Below are 25,875 nucleotides of genomic sequence, written 5' to 3'. Positions count from 1 at the left end.
CACTTACCTCCTATTTTATGTGTTGCTCCAAGCCAAAGAACAGAAAAAGGAGCTAAGCTAAGCTATAGGTTTCCAAACTATGTCTTGCTTTCAAAGCCACAGTACAATGTGTAACTAGACTTCACATAAATATCACCTGAATAAATCAATTGCCATTAAAAACCATGAGCACGTCTTACTCAGTTAAGAACACAGAGATATTTTACTATATGTATTAAAAAGATTAGAATAATTGGTCATGACGACAAACATTTCTGCCAGCACCATGCTAAATGATCCCAGTTTCAATAATATTGACTTGCTGGAAGGAAGAATAAACAGCCACGTAATAAGAAACACTTCAGATATACCTTGTGATTAATATTTTCAACACTACATTTATATTTCCCTTCCCCGGTAATGGGGAACTTCACATTAATGAGAAGCAGCTATAACAGTGAAAATAAATCAAAAATAAATAATATTGATCATCTGTTTCCAACTCTCTATGTAAAACAAACATTTATATTTATGGTTGAGGTAATACTGCCATTAAAAACTCATATTTTCAAGCATTTAGAGCAATTTGGGGAAAAATTATCCAAGAGGATAAAATTTATCGATTCTTCCCTAGCCTAGTGAAGATTTCCCACCTCCTCCTCCTCCACAGAGGAGATGGAAGAAATTAATAAAAATCTGCCTGGCTATTTTAGAGCTAAGTAAGTTGAGGAGAGAGGCATTTTTCACAGGTTAAGGACTGTGCAAAATCTTTTTCTGTTACTGTATGATACGAGGAATGTGAGTCATCCTTGTCACTTGAGAAAGAAACTCACAGATAAAGAATAAGACAGACAGCCAAATGGGAGGAAAAGATGGATCAGCAGAGGAGTCACATTAAGAAAACTCCTCTGACGTCATTAAATTCAGCCCTTAAAATAGCACTGCTTATCTAGCCCTGAATTCCTCCCTGGTGGAGAGTGACAATGAAGCAAGCAAGATCATACCACAGAACCACAGGCTCCTAGGGATGAAAATCAGTAAGCAAATCATTTCAGAAGATGAACTGGGAACAGACTTTGATAGTTAAAGGCAAAAATAAAAAGTAGATAACCAACACATCTTGGCTAAATCATAGCCAACTATTACAAATGTCAATTATTCAGAATGCTTGGGAAGTTCTCCAAATAGCTTGCCATAGTGAAAGGGAAAACAAAACAAAAGGATGCAGAGAAGCAGAGATCCTGCTCATTGACCTGGGGCAGTGAAGTGCCAATGACACTCAACCCAAGGGCTGCCCACTTGCCCCCACTGAGGCACCATCACAACAGTAGTGCTGTTACAGCAGCAGCAGAGAGATGTCCCCCACTTTGCAAAATGCCCATGTGTTTTACTGGAACTTCTGCTATTTATTCATTGACTCCAGATTTCACATTTACCAGACAGTGCTGCATTCTCACTGAAAAGGCAAGAATGAACTGAGAATTACAGGTGCTGGCCCAGTGTCCTGTCTCCACTGACACAAGTGCCTGCCTTTGGTGCATCATGACCTAAATAAACCAGAACCTCGATGCAACCTAGAGCCACCGTGTTTTCTAAATCCCTATTAAAAAAAAAAAAAAAAAAAAAAAAAAAATCAGTGTTCTATTTCAGTGAAGGCAAGTTTGATGTTGATGTTAAAAATAAATAAAAATAAGGAAATAAATGAAATTATAGGAATTCACAGAAAGTACAATACTAAATATTTAACTTGCTTACCTTCATCATAAATTTCTGTAGAGCGATGACAGAGGGGGAAAAAAAGAGAAAATGTGAAATGAATATTTGCTTTCAGGTGCTTAAAAATGGGATTTGTTTTCCTTAAAATAGTGAGTGGGATACACAGAACTACAAACCACATTTAAAAGGATCATTTATCATTGCAATTAGCATAATTATAGCTTGTGCTAGAAAGCAAAACAGCTGCTCAGAACAAGGCTTCAATTTTTATGCATAATCTCAGATTTTTTACTTTAAATTATATATCACATAAAATACTTATTGCTTAAAGATAAAACACAGTACAGGTAAAATAGATGCCATACCTGACTATCTTTAACTACTTGCTCTGCAGATTGTTTCTAAGTTCAATTAAAGTTATAAAGTCTGGCATTCAAAGTGCAGTCTGGAGAACAACACTAGCATTGTGCTAATTTATCATATCTAAATGCAAATTAAGTTAATAAAATGAAAACACTAGTAGTATTTCATGCAGTGAATTAAAAACAATGAAGTGCCACATTACTGATGTCAGAGAATTATGGAAATTTTGAGGTTAATTTTCATAGAGGTGCTTAAGAATAGTTTTGTCTTAAGAATAGCAGTTTTGTGTTAGGTTACATGCAGTGACCTGATTTTCTCTTCAAGAGGTCTAAAGCCACCCTTTCCTCTTTTGAGTTCGTGTTTTGATTGCTGAAATGTTGAAGCTAGGGACTGAAGTCCAGCAGCAAACCTCTATGCCATGTAAAAAGAGTCTAACTGGATAGTCTCCAGGCAAGACTGGGTGCTTTCATTTCATACATGCTTTAAACACAGAAAAACAGAAGCATCTATTCTCAGAGATACACAAGATATTTTAGATGATAAATAAATAAATAATATGATGTAACCTACTGATGTCAAAATGTTCTTCTCTTCTGGAAAGTCTTCTAGTTTTATTTAGTATTTAAACATTTGGAAACAAATTGAGCAAAACTAAAGATCAGGCACCTTGTCCACTACTCCCCTAAAGGGTTTACTTAAAATATGTGCATAGATCAGCAGTGTGATCATTTTGTCATTATTATTTATTCCACTTCCTATCCCAATATTTTGTTTGCTTTTACTGGGTGGCTCCAGAAGCTAACCATAACTCTTTGTTCAGCTGTCTACAGTGCTCTGTGTGCATAAATTCATTAATAAAGAAACCAGTTAATTACATAATTAATTCTAATATAATCTTTCCTCTATCCATCAATACTGAATATCACTTGCCAAAATGTTCTCTGTTTATCAAGGAGATTATATGCATCAAAGACTTCAGGCTCTTCTGACTGCCATTCATCTACGAAAATTTACTCTGAGAACTGCATAACCACACTGCTTTTTCATGTGACGAGTACATTAACCAACAGTCCCTCTGTGGATCTGCTGGTTCTCATTTTGATCATTTATTTTAACCACTTGTTTTATAGCCTCTTAACTAGCTTCAGATTAATGTAAATAATTTATCTCTTCCCCAATAACTCAAATTACACAGCAGGCTCTTACACTGGATTTTTTGAAAAGCCAGAATTAACAACTCTTTCTGTTGACATATTAAATGAACTGTATCAAACAAAAGAAAACCACTATTCATCTGTTTGCTGCTGCAATGTTGCATTTTTTAGAGTTACTCTGATTCCTTAATAATTTTGAAGATGATTTACATGTCATTCTAAGAGACAGAAAATGCCATGAACAGTTCCCCCAAGCCAGAAACTTTGAAAGATAACAGTGGGTGAGGGAACTCTGAACACGTATCCACTCATTTACCTACTGCCTCAAAACCACCAGGGGGAAAAATACTCTCAAAGTTAACTGTTAGTGTAAGAATGCTTTCTCTTCACAGCAAACACTTAAATGCAACTTATCGCTGTGAAAGTGAAGAGAATGCTCCTGCAAAGCTTCAGGCCAAATTTGAGAAGCTACATGGCATGAATTGGGATGGTCCCAGCTGCCTGGCTACAGTCAAATACACAAGAGGGGGTTTCAGATACTCTTGTCACTCCCTTTTGCAAGAAAGTTCCCCCCCTATTTTTAAATCAATTCCCTTCTTAGGTAAGGAAGAATGCTCCCTTTCAAAACCATTAACTTATAGACTGGGGGAAAAAAAATGACCCCTAAAGCAAAAAAGGCAGAAATTATGCACTTTAGGTGTGCAACAGGCTGTTACACAAAGCACTGCTCTAACTCATCCTGTGCAAAGAACCTTCTGATCCTCCACACTTGCTCCCTGTACCTCAGGATGCCTATGCACATACATTCCTGGATGAACATTTGCAATTCAGAATATGTACTTGAAAATTAAACAGACAGATCTATAACTTGAAATTTATTAATGTCATTCTAACACCCATCACTCCTGAAAGGTTTTGTTCATGAAAGATTGATAGCAAAGTGTTAAAGTGATACAGACTGATACAGTCACTAAGTACCATAAAGTACAATAAATAAAACAAATGATTGTTGTCCACTATTCACCTACTTGGCTAAAAGTAAAAGAAGAGATCAAATTGTCATGATCTATTATTTTAGTTATACACAAAGCTACTGCTCCATCTGTGGAGCTGCACAGGTGACAGCAGAGCTTGGTCATCTTTATGTATGAAACTCTACTTGCTGCACATCCTTACAAATGGTATTGATGTATGTACTATCCAGTATGACATGCTATAAAAAAAATAAGTCTTAGAGTTATTAAGGAAGAGATTTATTTGTGCTAAGTAGATTTCTACTAGTTGTGTAGACTTACTTTACAGTCAAGGAAGAGAGGCATTTCTAGAAGGTGATTCATCTGATTTATGAAGCTGGCATTTTCTTTAGGATGGGACCAGCTACACAGGAGAAGCTTCTGATTCTCTTCCTTGCTACAGCTATGAGTCGAAATAACTTGCTAATCCTACACTGTCTACATTGAGAATGCCTAAAGCAATTCCTATGTCTGAAGAGATGACCAATTCTGAACTAAGTACAGAACACTTACACTGTATCAAACACTGAAATTGAAGAATCCACTGGAGGCTCTCTACTGAGCATTTAGAGGCCAAGAAGCAATGCAATAATTAGACTTCTGATGTATTTCTGGGCTACAAATAAAAGGCTCTGTGTGAAATCTCATCCTACTGAAATCAAAGCAAGTCTGATGACTGAAAGTACCGAAGACATCATTTCACCTCTAGAATTCACTTGTTCAAGAAAGCAGAAAGTGTTGTGAGTTTTACGTGTGCCTGTTTCACTGACATTAAAATCTTCTCTTCTCAAAAGTTATCCTGAGAGGTAGGACTGATAATTGAAGGCAACTGAAAACTGTATAATCATATTCAACTGATTTTAAGTCTTCAGCTGCATATACTATTTGATGTTTTGTAGTCAAATGCCTGTGTGAGTGCTCAGCATCACACGAATACCATCTCTGCAAAGGAATTAAACTCTCAATATTCAGCAGCAGGATTACCTCCATGACATGGACCATGACTTTAAAAAAAAAAAAAAAATGGTGCGAGATTTTATATTAGACAATTAAATTTTAGGCACATAACATCCATCATTCTATCCATCATCCTAACCATTCTCACTCTAATAGAAACAAATAAATAAAAAGCTATTAAAGGCTTATTCAAGGGCACTAAGGATGTGCTGTTAATGCAAATATTTACAGCTGTTGGCGACTCTTGTATGATTTGGCTCTTTAGAGGACTTATGGTTAGCACTTCTAACTTATATTAATTTCATCTTCATTCTTGGGCTCTCTGGCTAGAAGAAAAGAGCAAAAGAGCAATAATATTTAATCTTGAATTTTTGAAAGAAAAGCCCCTGAGACTAGTTTTGAAAACCTCAATTTAGAGTATGCCTTTTGTATATCTGAAGTATGCTGTTCATACTATTCTTGTAGAAATTTGCTTACAAAGAAATGTCAAATCTTTACAAAAAAACTATTAAAAATATGGAAAACAAGTAAACAAAGTAGACATTTTGCTGCAATTCACAGTACTACACTGCTTGAAATTCTCAGATCTGTAATATGGGCTGCAGAAGAAATGCCAAGTAAATCCTAATACACAGCTAGAAATTCTACTATTGTATTAAAAGAGTAGAAATTATTTAGGCTGTAGGATCAAATATTTTTGTGTAATCAGCATATTTTCCTACTTCAAAAATATGATAGCCGTATTTAAGTAAAATAATTCAGTTTTAACAGAAAATCTCAAAAAATATTTTTGACTCATTAGATAATTAATTTAATCATTGAAGGTCACAATGATTACAAAGCATGGATGTGCAATGAATTACTTTAAATGGTACAGAAGACATGTTATAGCAACTATTACTTTCCGATGAAGCTTTGTTTTGTGATTCTCTCAAAACTCTACAACAATCCCAGCTTGCTTCCTCTACTCAAAATCTACTTAGTAGTTACTGCTATAGTTATCCAGTCCACATTGTCCTCAAAGCCAGAACTTAGAATCATAAAATATTTAGTTCTTTTCAATCCAGAATTCTTTTCAATGAAACAATTCTGAAAAGTGTCCTCAAAGAGTGTTTTCTTATTCTGCAAGTTTCTCTTTTCCAAAGAAACTGAAATTTCCTTATACTAGGGGCATAAACAGCTAATACAATAGCTACTTGAGGAAAAAAAAAGAAAAAGATTAACCATTACCTCCATCAGAAGAGGTTCCTCTGTCTCTTTATTTAAAATCCTACAGTGATATAGTTAACACAGCTTTGCCAAAATAATTCACCAACCATATGTAGGCAAATGTGTAAAAAGGCCAGGTTTTGGAAACCATAGATGCCCTAGAAAATTGATATTCCTTATGTTGAACTCTGTTAGAGTGATAAGCATTTCTTTTTGAAGTCAAGACAAATTCAGGTGCTTTTATGAGAAGAGAAGTCCTTTAAAAATCAAGCCTTAAAAGTAAACACCACCTACTCTAAAAATCTGGACAGTTCCTGAACATTTCAAGCTAATACCAATTGTTGCTAATTCACAACAACAGACATTTTAAAATTCTTTAACCTATTTCGTAAAGATATTAAAAGAGAAAAAAAATAAAGGCAGGATGAAAGGAATTCCATTTGCTATGCATTATTCAAATTCAGCTTATTTTACTACTGCTATTTCCTCTGTAAATAAAATACATTCAGTGTCTTCTAACCTTCAGTTTAAATTCTGTAGCTCTCTCTGATCAAATGTGTCATCCCCACCCTGATAGTTTCACTAAAAGCAGAAAAGCCCTTTTTCAAATATGTAACAGAGGCATGACAGAAAAGATAAACCCTACTTCCATTAGATTTTATGTTTTGCAAGGTATCTGAAACTAATCTGTTTGATTCAGTACTGAAGCAGACCTACAGTCCTCACAGTCACACCTGTCAAGATACAAAAGGAAAAAACCAAAGGTTCAAGGAATATCTCAAGTCCACTTTTTTATTACCTAGCTTCAATGCCCTTCTTCTTACAGCATAATAAAGGCTTGGGGACAAAATTACAAGAAGATTCATAGTAATTGAAGAGAGGCACAGCTGAACTGGAGTAATTCATTCTAAAAATTTTACCAGCAGACTTTACAGGTTGGAACTGCTCAGAAGTCAATGAGTATACCTTCTTCTTTGAACTGTGTGAAACTGCTTGCAGAAAGTTCAGTTATTAATTTGATCACTACTATGGCATGAAGTTTGTATAATTTGGCTCCGAGCTTGGGCTTCAAGGTGTCCGCACATATGTAGACATAAGTGAAAAGACTTGCATTAACCACTGCATTCTACACTGGAAGATGACTTACGGAGAGATACATGTATTAAAATGAGGCACCTGGCCTTCTTGACCATGTATCAGCTGTTATACCAGCTGTGCAATAGACAGCTTTCAGCTGCAGTCTAATAACTGCTTTTAAAATGCACCTTTCAGTTTTGTATGTCCCTGTAAGGCATTCTGGATTAATTCAGCGTGTACATCTGCAATCCACCATGGGAACCCTCTAGAATTACAAAGAGGACTAAGAGATGCCTTACAGAGCAAACGAGGGCTCACCTGAGATGGAAGAATTTAATATCTGAGGCAATGCCAGCACCCAGTTCAGCACCATCACATAGGAATCTGCCTGGATTATTTAATTGGTCTACTAAGAAGAGTCTTTAGCTCATGTAAGTCACAAAGAAGCATTTAGCTCTGCTGTCATGGAAAACGTTCCATTTCAACATGGTATAAGGACCCGCTTCTGTGAAGCAGCCTTTCCAAAACATAAGATTGTGATGTTATGAATTCTGGGGAAAAAAAAATAATAATAATAATTTAAAAAAGCAGATCCAACCTGTATTTATGCAAGTAACATTGTATTTTCCAAGTACATACTCTTTGAATACTTCAGTTTAAAAAAATAAATAAATAAAAAAATAAAAGATGCTATGTAAGAGTGTGACCAGTAAACTCCTGGCTCACATTTTTTCACACTTCATGGAGTATGCAGCCAGGTGCCTGTATAATACTCAACTTCCTTATTATTGCTGTTTTTTCCTCTACAGTAAAATTGCTAATAAGACCCACAGACTCCGAAGATTTAGAACCAAGCTCTCTTACTTGTAATTAAAAGGTTGAATGAGAAGACAACCTGACCATTACTATAGTTTAAAAAGCATTCCAAATCAAACCATGTTGTTTTTCAAAAATATAAGATTCACATGACACAGATAATGCCATCATACTGATACAATGAACTGAAATTAACACAACAGTTGCTCATTTATAAATATTATAAGAATTTTTGTATGTAATTATATGTATTTATCTCACATATATATATAGTCCTAGCATAGATAATTGGTGATATGTGAGAAGAAAGTGTACTGAAAAGCTTAAGCCACCTTTTTAAAATATGTACTTACCTATAGGACTCTCAAGCAAGCTCTAACTTGAGCTTGTTACTATATGTTACATATATTTGTAACTATAAACATGTAGTAATCACAGATTCAAGTTCTATAAAGTCTAGCTGAAATAAATCGAGACCAGCATTCTAGCATTGTCATTGTCCATACTCCAAATGACATCTCAATGGTTTCTGGTCACGTGTAGTGCAAACTAGATACTAAGAAATGGCAGAGGCCTTTAATGGTCCAAGCTTTCAGAGAGGCTTCTAACTTTTTTTTTTTTTTTTTTTTTAATGTGAACAAACAATTCTACACACACCTTTAAGACCACTAACTCATACATATGCTGATGTTACAGATTATGTTGGAAAAAGACATATGCAAACATGTCCGATATGGGGAAGTTATACCAGATGCCCACACAAATATGCATGGTATACACAGACACATCAGGAAAGGCCTTGGCAAAACATCTAGCAGAGAGCTGTGCTTTGACATTACTTGCTAAGATCTATGAACAACTTTTTTTATTCTGTAGCAGCTGTTCTCCATCTTTAAAGATTTAATATATATATTTGTAGCAGCTAGATAGAGCATTACACATTATTTATCAGTATTAATTATCTTATTGTCATGCATTTTAGGATTACATTGTCTATACTGGAAAAGACAAGGTGGGTTACAGAATGGAGTTATAACACTAGACAGCAAGGCTCAAAACTGAGAGGCACGAATCAGAAGTGTGCACTGCACAATTCTAAGATCAAATTAAAAGAGATAAAAGTCATTGTGGCAGCATGAAATTTGGTATTGAATTTCAGGAATGACCAGATCCTACAAGGCCATGCATTTGCCTCCTTTTTTTGAGCCAAGCAAGATAAACATTCATGAGCACACAGGGTATAAAAACAGACAAATTAGACTCAGTGGCAACATGAAACATTTGGGATCAAGTGAATAAAAGACAGAATCACATACCCATTTTTCCACATCAACTAGCTGTAGAAAGAAAAAGCAAGAAATCAGTAAATCTCTTTCTTTAAATATAGCATATCAAAGTTTATTTTGAATTTAACATTTCACTTTTTCAGAAATGTATCCAGCGTGAAAGAAAATACATGAGTAGAAGTTATTCTTTTGGCATTCCCTCTTTAAAATGTCAATACCTCACTTTTTCCTCTTTATTTTATGGAAAGTGCTCCAAATTCTGGAAGTTCAAAACGTCCATCTAAATATCAGACAATAGACAGCAAACAAAGACTGATGCTGAATTAACTGCACATTGTATTCTGTGCTAACTGGTCAAAAATACAGAACACAGATTCACACAAAACATATACCCATTTTCTCTTGAGTAAAGCTACGCCCTTGGTGAATATTTTTCATTTTTTTCATTCTAAAAGATTTAATGGTGGCTGCCCAATATTTGTCAGTGTAATGAATGCTAGAAGTATGAAATCTAAAATTAGGGGATAGCTGTCAAACCCAGACCCTACACAGCCTGCAGCATTAGAAAATACCTTGCACACGAACAGAGAACAAAACATCAAAACATCGTTCTTTTTTCCTATGGGGAATGACAGAGAATGACTCTGAAAGCTTAAGATTTTGTGTTAATAAAACTGTCTTAAGGCTCATTAAGTAAACTGAAACTGATTTTAAACTACCCTATCTAAAAATCTTTGCACCATTATATAGTCTCAGCCAGGATAAACAGAACTATAACAATTCAGCTACTAGAAAGGCTAGTATGGCACTAACTATTAAAAACTTAGCTGGCACATCTGAAGTAGATTGGTCTCTAGATTTAGCACAGGAAACATTGCAGCATATCAAGCCTTCTGTGGTTTTACTGCAGGTAAACACTGACCTTTCCTTAGCAGATGCCATATACAAATTTAGCAATGTTAGAAATGGCTCAGGATTCAAATTAGGATTAAATAAAAAATAGGATTTATTAAAAGAATATAAAACATTCCTCACAGCAATAATTTAAGAAGGTAGCTTAGTGCAAATTATAAGCAATTTTCAAAACCAGCATTATTTAGATTTCAGCTTACTTCTGAAACTATTATAATTCAAAGCAACATAGCAGGTTATCACCTATTAAAATAATTTTATTTGAAGTAAATTTCCTCATTTTTTCAATAAGTTTTTCAATTAAAATTGAGTTTTATATTTCATATAGTTAAAAATATTTATATTTTGTTAGGTCCTGTTAGCACACAAAGTTTAGAGAATACCATGTGACCTGCCAGCTAATTAATGTAGTAACTAACATGATGAACTTTTAAGCATTTGTTAACTTGACAATTGCTACCTCTCTTCTGAGATTTAGACTGTATTTAGATTTATAATATAAATTCTTTGAGTTTTATTATCAACTTCAGCTGCAGGTATCTCTTCTAGAAAACACCTGGAGATTTAAAATTGATGCAATATAATAATAAAAGATATAAGATATTTATAAGTTAGAAAAACAGGCAATGGTCTAAAGCATAATACACACTATGCAACTATGATGGCTTTAAAAAGGAATGAGAAATAGCCAAGTTAGATTCATGTACCTCATTTATTTATTAGCTTGGTTTTGATTGACCTTTTGTTCAAATTCCACATGCACTAAGAACATAACATCACAAACAATTTGACCGTGTGACAATGCTAGAAAGACCTGCATTAATTCATGTTTTATTGTCTTGCCTTGAGAAGTTCTCTTACTGTCACAAAATTTAAACGAACAGGGCAGCCACAATTGGTTTCAGAAAGAATCCACTCAAAGCTCAATGTGCATTACGACTTGCACAACCAATTGCCTTACAAATGTTGAACTATTTATTTTAATGGATACCAGGTAGCTTCAAGAGTCAAGCATTGTCAAGTATTGATAAATTGTATATACTAGATCTGAATTTTTATATCCATCTTCAAAGGAAAGTATCAACAAGCTTTGGTGAGAGGGATAGAAACAAAACACAGAAAAAAAAAAAAAAAAAAAAAAAAAAAAAAACAACTAACCGTCCATTCTACCAAAACACATCTGGTCACCTCCCTCTTGGGAGTAGTTCATGTTCCTTAGACTTGGAATTACCTGTTCTCACTGTGAATGGCACCACTTAGGCTTTATTGACCTGTTGACTTGTTAGGAGGGATAGATCTTGCAACTGGTCTTGGAAGGTCTGAACTTCAAAATAGCTGAGGGAATGGCAGGAGGGGATTGCCAGTCACTTCCTGAAGTTCTCTCTCACCGTGCTATCTTAAACTATCATGCCATCATTAACTGTAAAAAGCACATTACTGCCTTGTGCCAATAAATCCAAAGCCATAGAATTCAGCAACTATTCCTCTTATGGCTAATCTTCTCTCCTGATCACTAAGATCATATTGTTTGAAAAAATAAAATGTTTAGGTATGCATGTACTAATTTTTGTCTTCTTTTTCATCTTTACAGTATCTCCTTCAGTAGAGGAAGCTGGATCCATCTTAAAGCATATATACCTCAAATACAGTATGCTGTTTTATAACATTTCTTCCACATGAATTTGGGTACTCAGACTTCCCCAGATGAAAAAACAATACACTGGATGAGATTAGATATCAAAATTTAGAGGATTCATTGCCATCTGACAGTTCTGAATAGAGAAAATTATTATCCTGCTATGAGAACATCAGAGTTACCAAAAGAGTGAAAGATATAAGGTCTTTATAATTTACTAAGTGACTGTGGGCAACTCATATTGCTACAATTAATCATTTTACAAAAAGCTACCAAATTCTATTCAAATATCACACTCCACACCAGACAGCAGTGCTTCATGATTACTGAAATGGTATGGGACCCATACCATAGTATAGATAGTACTATAAGGAGAAAAACTGTATTCTAGTATTCCGACATAACATCAAAAGCAGCATTTAGAATTACAAAACAATTTATCTTCTTGAACTAGGTGTGAGTATAATGCTATCATCTTAATACTTCCCATAAAATATCATGTAACTGCACAAAGAAGCCCTCCATGAAGAACACGCAGTCATGATTTAACCTTTGGCTGTAATGCTAATCCAGAAACTTTGGAGAGTGATCTGCATTTTCTGACTTCTCTTCAGAACTATGTAAGAGCTCCAATTTTTCCTGACAAGGGTACACGTTAAATTCATTTAATCCAAACTGAGAACTGGTTTTCTGATAAATTTTTAACTGTGAGTTGTGGATACCCAACATTACATTAACCAAACATAAAAGCCAGTTAAAACAGAAGGAATGTAGTTCTCTTCCCTCTCTTTTCTACTGTCATAAGGAGCCATAAACAAGATGGAGAGAAATAAAGAGGGACTTTTCCATCATTATGAGGCACCATACACAAACTCATTCATTTATTTATTTATTTTACATTTTGACATGACACAAGCTTACATGCACTGAACATGGAGAACAAGTCGTACGAGGAGCGGCTGAGGGAGCTGGGTTTGTTCAGCCTGGAGAAAAGGAGGCTCAGGGGCGACCTTACTGTTCTCTACAGATACCTTAAAGGAGGCTGTAGAGAGGTGGGGGTTGGTCTGTTCTCCCACGTGCCTGGTGACAGGATGAGGGGGAATGGGCTAAAGTTGCACCAGGGGAGTTTTAGGTTGGATGTTAGGAAGAACTTCTTTACCGAAAGGGTTGTTAGACATTGGAACAGGCTGCCCAGGGAAGTGGTGGAGTCACCATCCCTGAAAGTCTTCAAAAGACGTTTAGATGTAGAGCTTAGGGATATGGTTTAGTGGGGACTGTTGCCATTAGGTCAGAGGTTGGACTCGATGATCTTGAGGTCTCTTCCAACCTAGAAATTCTGTGATTCTGTGAACATGCACTAATATAGCAACATTCATTACCAGTACGCAGCATTGGAAAGTAAGCTACTTGAAGCTGTGAAGAACAGCCTACCATTTCTAATTCTGGCTTCTATATTCTGTTTTCTTTCATCTGACTGAGCAGCAGGCAAAAACATAAGGACTTTTGTTCCACACCATATAGGAGAATCTTAGCTGAGTAGAGCTAATTACATTATCTACAGTTATTTATGACAGCTGTAACAGATACATTGTCATGATCTATGGGATTGAGACCTGAAATCTCAGTGAAGCAATGCATTCCAGCTAGTGCATGTTGTGTCTTCTTCTATGCTTATACTAATTTTTCTGGGCAGAAACAGGAAAGTCTTATGAGAAAAATATGCTTTGGTGTTTGTTTTTTTTTGTTTGTTTGTTTGTTTTTTCCACTTTATTTCTCAGCTGTGGAAACAGAACTTGTAGGAAAACCTCAGTCTAGTTCTAAGAAAGGTGGGAATAACTGGAATTGAACTACAGAGATTTCAAATAGAAATGATCTTTGTTTATGTTACAACACTTAACTATTTTCAGGGCCCACCTTGATTTCCTGAATTTAATATTCAACAAGGTAACTGATGATGTGTCTTCTCTTCCAGTCCAGGATTTAAGGTATTTGTCTACAAAACTCAAAAAGCTTTACCTGTGTGTCTGTTTGATTTAGGTCCTTCTCTGTATGCAGCCTTTATCAGAAAGTTAACTGTGAAGAGAGAAAATAATTTCTCCTTCTCACAGAGTCACTTTCTACTGACCATCATCCTGGAAATAAAACCTTGAGCACATTAGAGGTCCAATGGTTATAGTAACACCAGAATAAGGCCTGCCATATACCTCCAAACCAGAAAACTTCTCTGCGATGACAAAATGTTTGCCTTTATGGCATAGATCCTCATTCCAAATACAATACACTCAAAAGAAAAATATATGTATCAGGCTGGAAATATTTGCTTGTCACAGTTCTGTGATATGAAATAGATAATGATTTTATTCCTATCATTGCCTTTCCCTGAGGATATCCATAATGCAAAAATACTTTGCCTGCACTCCTTGATTTTTTCCAGTACTTACACTTGATCAAAGGGTAGCTGATCAAAGCCAAGTCTTATTCCTTTTGTGCTTTACTTGAAATGGCCTGCTAACAATCATGTCTGATACTAAATAAGGTGCACTGAGGAGAAAATGACAGTATTTGCTTTATTTGAAAAAGTTGTGCACTTTTTTTTTTTTGTATTTCCTGTACTCCTGTTAGTACTGTGGCATCGCTAAAATATCTGAGAAAAATCAGGATTTTATGTAGAATAAACCTCTAAATTACATCTTCTTGTCACAGAGCTTTTTACTTGTAGCTTATTTGTACATCTGCATGATGAGCCACAAAGGCTCACACTGCATGAAATGCTTTAATCTCCACTTCTTTCTCTCTTTTCTATCTCTTCTTTTTCTTCTTTCTTTGCAGTAAGAAACATTTACATTATGCAAATTCAAAGTTTAGAAGGGCGAATTTTGCAATAAGGACAACATTGGTTGCTGGACATAACAGCTCCATCTCTCTTCATGACACACCACTGACTATGGAGGACTTATTCAAAGAATTTCTGAAGAAAATTACTGTCGCAGAGTTTTGTAACTCCAGTGAGTTATGCCTGGTACTTGTTGACAACCATTAACCTAATAAAAAACAATCAAACTGTAGAAATAAGAAGCCATAATTCACATGCTTCGCTCAAAACTTTGATCAAAAAAATAATTATTGTCTCACTGCACCTATAACTTGTCAAAAGAGAAAACATTATAGTCAGTGCTAGGAAATGAAAAGAGCCAAAACCCCTGGCTCACTTCTGACTCCTCCTAGACAGGAGGGTCTCCTAGCAAACCTTATAACCTTAGTCCATCATATTTAAAACAACTGTTGTCAGCTTTCAGATACTGCATTAACTAGGCTACTGAACTGTGAACCAGAGAGCTTAAATTGTCACGAGTGCATTTAACTCCCAATCTTCAGCATTTTTTAAGAACATACCTTAAGAACTTGACTTATTCGTTAATTAATACTTATTAAGAGAAAAGGAGCGTTACATTTTTCCATTGGCATGGAAATGGGATGGATTTGCACATACACACAGCTGAGAAAATGAAAAGCTGCCAGCTCTGTGTGTTAGTTATCTTGTTGATTACTAATACAAAGTAATTAATGAACTCAGAGCTCCGCAGTTGGAGATGGATGATCTGTATTCAAAAATCCACCAGCCACAGTTATACTCCTGAACTACAGTGCCTCCTGTCCCTTTCTGCAGCACAGGAAACCTATACAGCTCTGTGTGAGGAAACACAGGTTTTCCCTGTTCCTTAGGAACATACCAAAAAAAAGAAAAAGAAGAAAGAAAAAAAAAAAAAGAGAGAATTACAGATACAAGACACTTGCATGTGATGATTGCTTCATACAATACCTTTTGGATCTGTGGAAGCAGATTGTATTCTGCTCCCTTCAGCAAAGACTATCCCACACATTAAATTAGACAGCAGTTTGCTGGTCAGTGGTATGGAAAAATAGTTTTATTAAAACAAGGCACCAGAAGAAGTGATTAATCAGCCATGACTGTATGATTAGATGGGAGTTAATGAGCTCATGATGCAATTTAGCTGGAACTCTGCCCTAACTGATGGGTATTCAAAGAAAACATTTTCGTGAAAAATGAAGCTGTCAAATATTGGAGTAGAGGTTGTGAAATGAAAATTTTTCACCTTACAGAAACAGTTTAGATTAGAATGCACACATGATGTGCACAACCAAATGCTTGCATTCTGTTAATAAGGTCTGACATGGATTTAATGAATGCACAAATCTGAAAAACTCAGCAGTAATTACAATGCTATGTAATACAGCATTATATATCCACAATATAGCTAAGACATTTCACTACAAGTTAATAGATGTATTTGTTTTATTGTTATTTTCTCATAATGCCCTGAATTTATTTATTTTTATCTTTTTTTTTTTTTTTTTTTTTTTTTTCAGTGCTCCTGTAGTGTAGTGACATTTCGATCTGGAACTGGATTTTGGAAACAAAAGAGAAAAATAAAGAAAGAAGAAGAGAGACAGGCACGCTGTGACATCTAGAGCAAAACAATGACATTCTGAAACTAATGCTACTAACGGAGGAAAGAAGTCAGATGCTAGTGTCAGTAACCAGCCTGTAAGCTGATCATTCAGCTCTGTTCAAAAGTTAAGGTTTTCTGTCAGCAACAATAAAGAGACAAATGCATGAAAACTATCAAACTGACAGATGTGAAAAAATATGCAGCAGATCAAAAGTAACAGCATAAATGAAGGACATAAAATCTATGAAAATAATTTGAGAAAAAATAAAGAATAAGAAAAAAATATTCCAATGCTAAAGAAACAGATATCCATCTTTTGTTACTGCATCTTGAAATCAGTACAAAATCAGTGCATCAGATTTATATTTTGAAGACAATTATTCCAATGTGTACCATTCTATATACTAAATGCCAGCTGAAACATTCATAGAGGCAACAGAAGTTGGTTATGCCAAGCTGAAGAAAGCTAGGCATTTAGTTACAGGCTTAGATATTCACTTAAAGATAAGTGAATGTCATGTCTCTATCTCTCCCTTTAATCATCACCATCCTGGCCTCCTGTTCAGGAAGCACTTTCCAAATTCCAGTGACAGTAGGGTTCCTTCACATGCAGGGTCACACTGCCTCATGCTTTCTCTCTGAATCTGACCTCTTGATTAATCTAATCTTGCCCACAGTCTGGACTGATCCAATAAACCAAAAGCAAAACAGTAAAATGATAGAAAAGAAAAAAAATCCGCTCAGAATTAAGGACTTAAAGGACTGAAAGTTTCCTTCATGAGATGCAGTTAAATCTAAAGTAGATAGATTAAAAAAAAAGGAGATTACTAAATTCCTAGTTGTTTAAAATACACACAGAATAATAATGAGATAAAGAATTTAGGAAATGCATCTCACTGTACTCAAAACAGTGGCTATATCTGTAGCCTCCAAATCCTCAGGAGGTTTGCATTTCAAATTATAAGAGAGTCCCTAAGCACTTTCTTATCTACAAAAGATTTCAAAGTGGCCTGTGCTAAAGGACTCTCTGAACAAGAGAATCTACTGAAAAAAGGCTAGGTTAAAAAGAAAAAAAAAATAGTCAGAAATTATTTCCTAAGTGTTTTAGAACATAAGAGATTTTTTTGTGCTTCATTGAAAAACTGTCAAGTAGAAATGACTGAGCTATTAAATGGCCTAAAGGGATACCTTTAATGTATTAAATTTGTCTAGTGTTTTACAGAAAAATCCTTAAACAACCTATGAAAGTGATTAGGATTTCACTGAAAGAGAAAAGGAAAAAAAAAAAAAAAAAGTAGGAAAAGCCGCTGGAATTTCAAAAGAAATCTCAATAGAAAGTCTACTACATACACAATTTTCTCCTCTCAACGCATGCCACCATATTTATGAGTTGAGAATGGACTAGGTAGGTGTGTGTCTCACCCTTATATGCTATTACTGCAGGAACCACATTTCCTATATCCTCAGTGTGGAAGTGCTATATAAGGCTCTGCAATATCAAGCTTGGATATAGAGAATGTAGGGTTACAACAAGCAAATGACTGGGTTAGTTGTAGTGTTCACTGCCTGAAATATGTAAAAAAAAGATTCAAAGAAAGGCGTTAGTACCTTCCAGAATGCAATTATGACACAACCAATGTACCAGTCTTGTGTGCTGTGAAAAAACAGGACAAATTTTCCTATCCGAATGCAAGTGCAAGTCAAAAATGTTGATACCAAGCTCAATTAATTTAGCTTGTTAATTTAACGTGTGTGTCCTCCCACGTTAAACAGGAACATTTAGAACTTTTTTCCTGGACCTTACTAAATATGAAGGAGACTACAGAATGCTCATCACTTTCCAAGGACAGAATACATTCTTTGGAAAACACCAAATATTCAACATACTATTTCATGAATTTAGGGAATTATGAAAGTAACTGGGACAAGAAGGCTTCTGAAATGAATTCAATGATTCTTGATACCAAGACACATAGACTGATTTCTGTGTAAAAAGCTTTAAAATGATTTTGGCTTTTTTTAAGGCCCTGAATTTACAAATACAGGAGGAGGGAAAAAAAAAAAAAAAAAAAGTCATTTCACTGTGGATTAAGCATTAAGTCAGTTTGCCTCAAATTTTCACTGGGACACTTGATTAGTAGAATTTCAAACACCTACACAACACCATTCCTAGAAAAAAGAATAGTCATTCATTTGATATAGTTTAGATAGTACTTAGAATACTTAGAATAAATAATCTGCTATATACTTGTTCAAGAATGGTTGATTCCAGTTTCAAGCCAGAGAACAGACTCATCACTACAATCTGTGGGATCACAGCTAAAAGGGAACTGCAGTCTTTCTCCCAGACAGAGGCTAATGCTGGCTGCTTAATATTTTCCTCTGAAGATCTGCAAATCCACCGAGTTCCTTCTTTAAAATTAAGGCTTTTTATTTCACACATTGCCAAGAAGAAGGAATATGAAACCTTATCTGAAATTCTTCCCAACAGTCAAAGGATCCATCAGTTACTGACATTAAAATCTGGACAAATGTACAAGTTGTTTTGAAGTAGAGCTATACACTGTAAACTGCTTTTAAGCTAACAAATTAACACCACCTGGAAATGGAATTTACAGAACATAAAAGTACCCAGTTAATTAAAACACTCATTTGCTCAATGACCAACACTTAACACCAAGTTACCAACTTACGACATTGAACAAGATATTCTGTAATAAATACTGTGAAAAAAGTGGGATTGCTACATTTTTTTATTTTTTTTTCCACTCTGTATATATACTTACCTTCTATCCCAATTTTTTTTTTTTTTGGAAGAATATTCTTTCAAGATAACTAAGTGCTCTGTATATTTATTGACAGATTGTCAGCTACCAAAGGCTGCTTCAGGATAGGTAGCTCTAGGCACTGCCATAATTGAAAACACATTTCACACCAACAGGTGTATCCACGAAAAAGAAACATTAAGTACAGAAATCTCATACTATTGTAAAGGTCTTCAGAACCTAAATGAATTAGGTCAAAAGCAAACGACAGCACCCAACTCAACAGAAGTTAGGTTTACTGCTTGTACTGCTTGCAGCCTGAAACCATAATTCTTGTTCTTTTTAAGTCTTTTCGTCCTACCTGTGTCAAAGAATGCTATTTCCATAAAGAAGAGTAAGAAGAGAGCTTTTCTTATCATCACTTAAAAACGGGGAAATAAATAAAATAAAATAAAATAAAATAAAATAAAATAAAATAAAATAAAATAAAATAAAATAAAATAAAATAAAAAAGTCATCTATTTATTCATAGAGAAAAATACAATTATTTGAAGGAGCAAATGGCAATGTACTGTCCACCAGCAAAGTCTGGAAAAAGGAAAACAGTTTGGGAAAAAAGGGCCAATCCTCAAAGCTCAGCGAATATCATGTCTGTCAAAAAAGCCAGTTATGCTTCAGGATCACAGACCTTATACAAACATCAAATGAGGAGATAATGCCTCACCTTCTCACTTACTGTGATGGTAGTACTCTAAAAGCACAGATTTAAATTTTAATTTGAAAACTGATCCACAGATAAGTGCACTGAGCTCAGGAAGAGTTAAATACAGCATACTCCCTCTTTTTAAGTTAAATATATAAATCTATTTTTTTTATGTATATATAGATAGATAGATAGATAGATAGATAGATAGATAGATATTTAAACAGACATGCTTTTGAAGGGGAAGGACTCAATTCAGACTGCCTGAAGGAACTCAGCAGGAGCTTTCAGTGCAGCTGAGATCCTGCAGACACTCCAAAAGGGAGCCCACTGGTGTGGGACCCACAGCCAACCATGCAGATAAAATGCTGCCCAGCAGGGCCCTTCCCAGCCAGGGCTGCCCAGGAGCCAGCACTCCTGCCGCTCAGTGGGACAAGTCCCTGCCCACAGAATGACCTCTGTAATGCCCCAGTGCTCAGAGCTAAAATCCAGACCAGAGGCTCAGTGATCCTGACACGCTGACATAAGGTCTCGGTTATAGTACCCATTGAGTTTTGGGCTCATCCAGAGCTCTACTGCTCAGAGAGGTGTGCTAAGCTGGAGTAGATGAGCTTGCCATCCAAAAAGGTAGGATGCTGCCTCTGTGAGCCATGGACTCTGAGCCTCTGCTGGGCCATGGACTCCGAGCCTCTGCTGGGCCATATCCCTGTGCAGGTTATCAGTCAGGCATCTCACAGCCAGAGGCAGAACCTCTGCCTCTGCAGGCACAACTGCTCCCAGTTCTCCATCTGCTCTGTTCAGCTATATCCCTGGTCCTTAAAACTTTTTATTTCTTTCATTTTTTCTTTCACCCACCTCAAACTCCATAGCTGTTTGTATCCTTGTAAGTAAATTAAAAACGGTTATTTTTTTATATGATCAGAGAGAAACAAAACGAAATCTCCACGTTAACCACTTGGAGGGGTATAAATCTCAAGTTACAGTAGTACTTAGATACTTCAAAAAAATGTTGACATATTCACCTGCTTTGACGGCTTTTGGCTTTACCATTGCTACTGCAACAAATCATTTATTTGATGGCTCACCTTCGTACCTTCCAAGGCACAAGCCATACCTTCCCAGCAAAACAACGTTGAGCTGAACCCCAGTCATCAAGGGGTGACTGGGCATCACATCACTTTTCTACAGACTAACAGGTAGCTGCAAAATAATGCCTATTCTCACTGGACCTGACATTTTTGCAAATATGATATTGCATTCACCAGTAATGCAGTCACCATGGAGTCAAATTTCCTACTGCCATGGGGAGATGCAAGCATATGGGTGCAGATGAATCCTCATGCTTAGAGTGGCTTTCCAGAACATTTCAGTGACAACTACCCAGGAAATGACACAGGTTTAGTACCAATTTGGAAACCTTTTTCATATGTAGCATGAGATGTTTACATAGCGTTATAAACAATCTCAAAAATATTGTTTATTTATTATTTCCACTCTAAATATAATGGCACAAACAAAAATTTAATTTATTTGATTTAAGGTCATGGGTTTATACAAATACTTATATTACAGCTGTGTGCACTGCAAAAAAAGAGGAAAATATGATGTCTGAGTGTCATGCTATCCAGGGCCTGCCCCAGCTGTGAGCACATCTGGGATATTAATGAAAGGTTGTTCTTTATATGATGAGTTACACTAGAGTACTATCATACAAGGACTACATACAACCATGAATGATTCATATTTCAAAATCGTTTTTTCCTAAGCCAAAGGTATCGAGTGTTTGCATTTTCAAAAGAATTACACTAATTTCTACCCCCCCAAAAAAATGTTAATAATTACACAAACAGTAACAAGACAGAAAGTGACAAGTCACCAATATAACCTTAATTTCAATCCATTCACTTCTCTCATGACATAGCCTTCCACAGTGGAAGTACAGTATGTTCATTTTATGTTCAACCTTTTCAACTTGAACTATGTATAATGCAACATATAGAACACTTACTGTTTTATTTCATCCTATAGCTCAGTAAGCATCCATTGTACTGAATATTAATTTTAAAAACAGTTCTAAAGACATAATGAATGAATGTCATCATTTTTAGTGTTGATTGCTGTAATAGTAATCTCACAGATATTAATTCAATTTTCACAATACCCCATTTAATACATCAATACATTGAAGAATCTGAAGCATGGATCTACTAAAATCAAAATTCACACAAGCCTGGGAGTTGAGTTGAAGACACACAGAACTCAACTTTTAACATGATTTTACATTCTGTGTATAACTTCCATCAGCTACAGGTAAATCTCTAAGACCTCAGTACCTGCACAAGTCAGTCCTGAAGTATCAAAACATTCAAAACCAGGAATAATAAAATGAGCAGGTGCAATCAGTATGCTGGACAGTGATTACTCAGCTAGACTGGTGTGGTTAAAAACTCAGTATTGTCGATTGCTTTGGAGAAACATCCAATAACATTAAGAATGTGACTGGTTTAAGACACTTTTATAGCTTTAAATAGGATTGTGTAGCAAAACAATCTTCAGTGCTCTAGAACAGCAATCAAATGTGAAGATTTTGAAGGCTTATCTTTTTATTTTATCTAAATCCAGTTTAGTACACCACTTTCAATTGCTGTAACAAATGAGCTGTGTGGTTGCAAAGACAAATTTAACCGTTCCATTTACAATTTCTCCATGCTTCAATTTTGCTTAAAAAACAACAAATACAAACAAACAAACAAAAATCCACCTCTTCCAGGACTTCATAGAGAATCCTTACTGAATGACATCAGTATGTTGCCATTTTTTTATGGTAACTAGATAGAGATTATAGATGGCAAGGGAATAATACCTATGGAATTGACATAGGTATTATCTTATGGGGGTCCAGTTCTCCTCATGTCCAAGCCCATTGCAACGCTGCCCATATGTTCCAGTAAAATTAGTTTGCACATCAGCTTTCTGCTTTCAGGACCAGCATTCATCTTCAGCTGGAAGAAAGTACCAAAAGCATCAAACAGAAGTCCACTTCCAGACTGGACTTCCACTTTTCCCTTTAATTAAATGTCCTTATTGCAGCCTTCTTCAATACATCATTCTTCCCTTCCTCTCCCTTTGATGAGGGGATTAAGAGAGTGGTTGTGGTGGGGTTTAGTCATCTGTCACTGTGAAATCACCACAGCAGCATACACTGGTAGAAAAGCACCACTACTGTGCAAATACTGGGGAAACAAAAAGCAAAAAAATACACACAGAAGTGCTCAGTAGGCAAAGTGGCAACTAAGATCAATCTGTAGGAAACTAGCAGAGGATTTAACACTGTTTTATTTTTTATAAATGTAAAGAAAAATCAAGCATATTAAGTAAAATACGAGCTAATTTTTTTCTACGTTATGAAGTCTAGGAAGATGAATGGCAAAAAAAAATTTAAAAAAAAAAGACTATCCGAGCTTGTTCTAATAGACAGTGCATGGTGTTATTCAAAATGCAGAAATTGTAATTACTTATAAATTCACTTTCTTGCTACAGATGACATATGAAGAGATCCTTGCTTATTTCAGTAAGGTTTTCCTATTCAGCTGGCAAAAAGCTGTAATTTGATGCAAATAGCCAGAGAAGCAACTGAGAGAAATCCCCCCGGCATCATACAGGATAGATGAGTATGGTGTACCTCTCCTACAAGAGTCATTAAAACACCATTCCAACAGATGCGTGCTATATACCAATGACTGCAGCTGATTGCTACTAGCGAGCAACTCATGGGGCATGAAGCATAGCCCTTATGAGAGGAATTGAACTTTCCACCCATTTTGATGTTAAAAATGCAAAAAGCTCTAGTAGTCTCATGCTTCTCTGTAAATGCCTGAACAAGAAATGCCCACACACACACCTTGCACTGGCAGCACTCATCATAGAGCGGCAAGAAGAGCTCCAGAAGCTCTCACCAGGATGGGTCTCTCCTGCTCTGTGTACTCCTGGTGAAATTGGATTTTGCTGTGGCTGGATGGTACAACAAGAAAACTGGAATTGCTTGGCACCCATTTGTATTCTGGTAGACCAAAGTGAAGTGCTTTAACACTGCTGGTAGAAATACTTAGAGCTTCTCTGAAAGAACAAGCTTACCAAGATTTCTCAATCACTTCAATGAAAACATGCAGTTAACAACAATTGTCTGCATGGGATATAACATCTCTCATGCACGGAAAGATGCACAACACACAGGAAGGTGAAAGCAAGTCACATACTATGCACATACACATAATCCCTATTCATTAGGGTATGGCATTTAACATACAACCTGGAAGCTTCAAATTTCAATGACCTCATTTACAATTATTACAATTATTGTAATGAACATAATTATCAGCACTATAAAAGATATCACAAGGCAAAAGACAAGTATGCTATTTATATCGTAAGACCATTGGATGTATTTCAGAAAACCCCAAGCAAAGCAAGTGTAACTTCACAAATCACAAGCTCCTAGTCATTTCAAAAGAAAAGCATATTTTTGTTGTAGGCAAATAGAAGATGCATAAATTTGTGCTCATTCACTTACAGTAAAATGTTCTTTAAATCCAAGCTAATATAATTTCCTCTATCTAGTCACTGTTCCCCAAATTCTTTAGATCTCTTTGAAGTTTGCTTGATGACGATTTCAAAAAGTTTTGGACAAATAAGTCTAAATCATTTCCTCAGGCAACTGAGGTTAAGAAAACACTTGATGTTTTCCAGTGTCAAATATGTCTAGTTACCTCTTCTAAATGCTAAAGCAGTGCTACAACAGTCATACAATAGAACTGTGACTTGGTAAAAATTTTGTGGAAGCTGGCATTTCTCTCTGCAACTTATCCAAAATCAGCCAAAAGATTAAATAATAATAATATTTTTTAAAATAACCTATATACAAAATATTTTGAAGTAAAATAAATAAATAAAGAAGGTAATTCCTCAATATACAAATAGGACTGTCTGAGGAAAATACAGGAAAATAATTTTTGCTCTCATAAAACATTTGACACTGGAAATAATGCACTATGTACAGCTCTGTTGTCTTCCAAAAACAAAAAAAAAAAAAACAAAAAAAAAAAAAAAAGAAGAGAGAGAGTTGTTTAAAACAGATCTGAAAGACAAAAAAAAATTATTAATCCCTTTCTCTCAAGCAAAACGTGGCAGCTTCCTTCCTGAATACCTGTGGCACCTCTCCTGAGCAAGCAGCTGCAATGCAGAAGGCACACCAGCACCAGAGCAGCCGATGGCACTGTAAAACAGCTGAATTCACCTTGTTTTCCTCTTACAGGGGAATGTTAGGCCCCTTTCTCTTACCAAATTCCTATCCCTGATTCTAATATTGCAGAATATTACTGAATATATTGCAGAATGTTACTGAATATAAGAGTACTAATGTACAGATGGCCAGGCTTCATTTCCTAAGAAAATTAGTGGAAAATTTCCAGGGATTGATTTGATTATGGCATCTCAGCATTTTCACAAAGAGAATACTAAATAATAAAAAGTTATTGAATCTAGTAAAGGAATAATTGATTTAAAAAAAATAATCAGAATTTAATAAAAAAATCAGAAGCAAAACACAGTTACAACATTTTGTGGTAAATATTCCCAGACAAACTCTTTGGGAAAGCTATGGAGTTACTTTTTCAGGATCAAAGGCAACAGTGGAGAATGAGTGAAATTGTATAAGAAAGAATGTGTAGTGCTATGCTGCTAAAGATTTCTTCTAGTCATAGGCACTGAGTGGTTACTTTGTGCTCTGATTTTTTATCATAGCCTTTAAAACACATTGCT

The 25,875-nt window shown here is 35.5% G+C and overlaps 1 protein-coding gene across 13 annotated transcripts in view; it reads right to left on the bottom strand.

The window, feature by feature from the left end:
• The window catches only part of RYR2 (ryanodine receptor 2), a 428,706-nt gene that overhangs the window by 254,883 nt on the left and 147,948 nt on the right, over positions 1-25,875 (bottom strand). For 7 of the 13 annotated variants that reach the window (XM_084513246.1, XM_084513253.1, XM_084513254.1 and 4 more), the window contains 2 exons: positions 9,601-9,621; positions 1,735-1,749 (listed from right to left, as the gene is read on the bottom strand). The exons of 3 other annotated variants lie outside the window; for them this stretch is intronic. In XM_084513246.1, coding sequence (XP_084369372.1) covers positions 1,735-1,749; positions 9,601-9,621 — 36 coding nt within the window. The remainder of the gene's footprint in view (positions 1-1,734; positions 1,750-9,600; positions 9,622-25,875) is intronic. 3 more of the 13 variants (XM_084513252.1, XM_084513247.1, XM_084513258.1) reach the window with 1 other exon arrangement.

The sequence above is a fragment of the Aythya ferina genome, assembly GCF_964211825.1.
Source record: "Aythya ferina genome assembly, chromosome: 3".
In the NCBI taxonomy this organism is placed as follows: domain Eukaryota; kingdom Metazoa; phylum Chordata; class Aves; order Anseriformes; family Anatidae; genus Aythya; species Aythya ferina.
The sequence above is the reverse complement of the archived record's forward strand: the minus strand, read 5'-3'. Positions and strand labels throughout refer to the sequence as shown.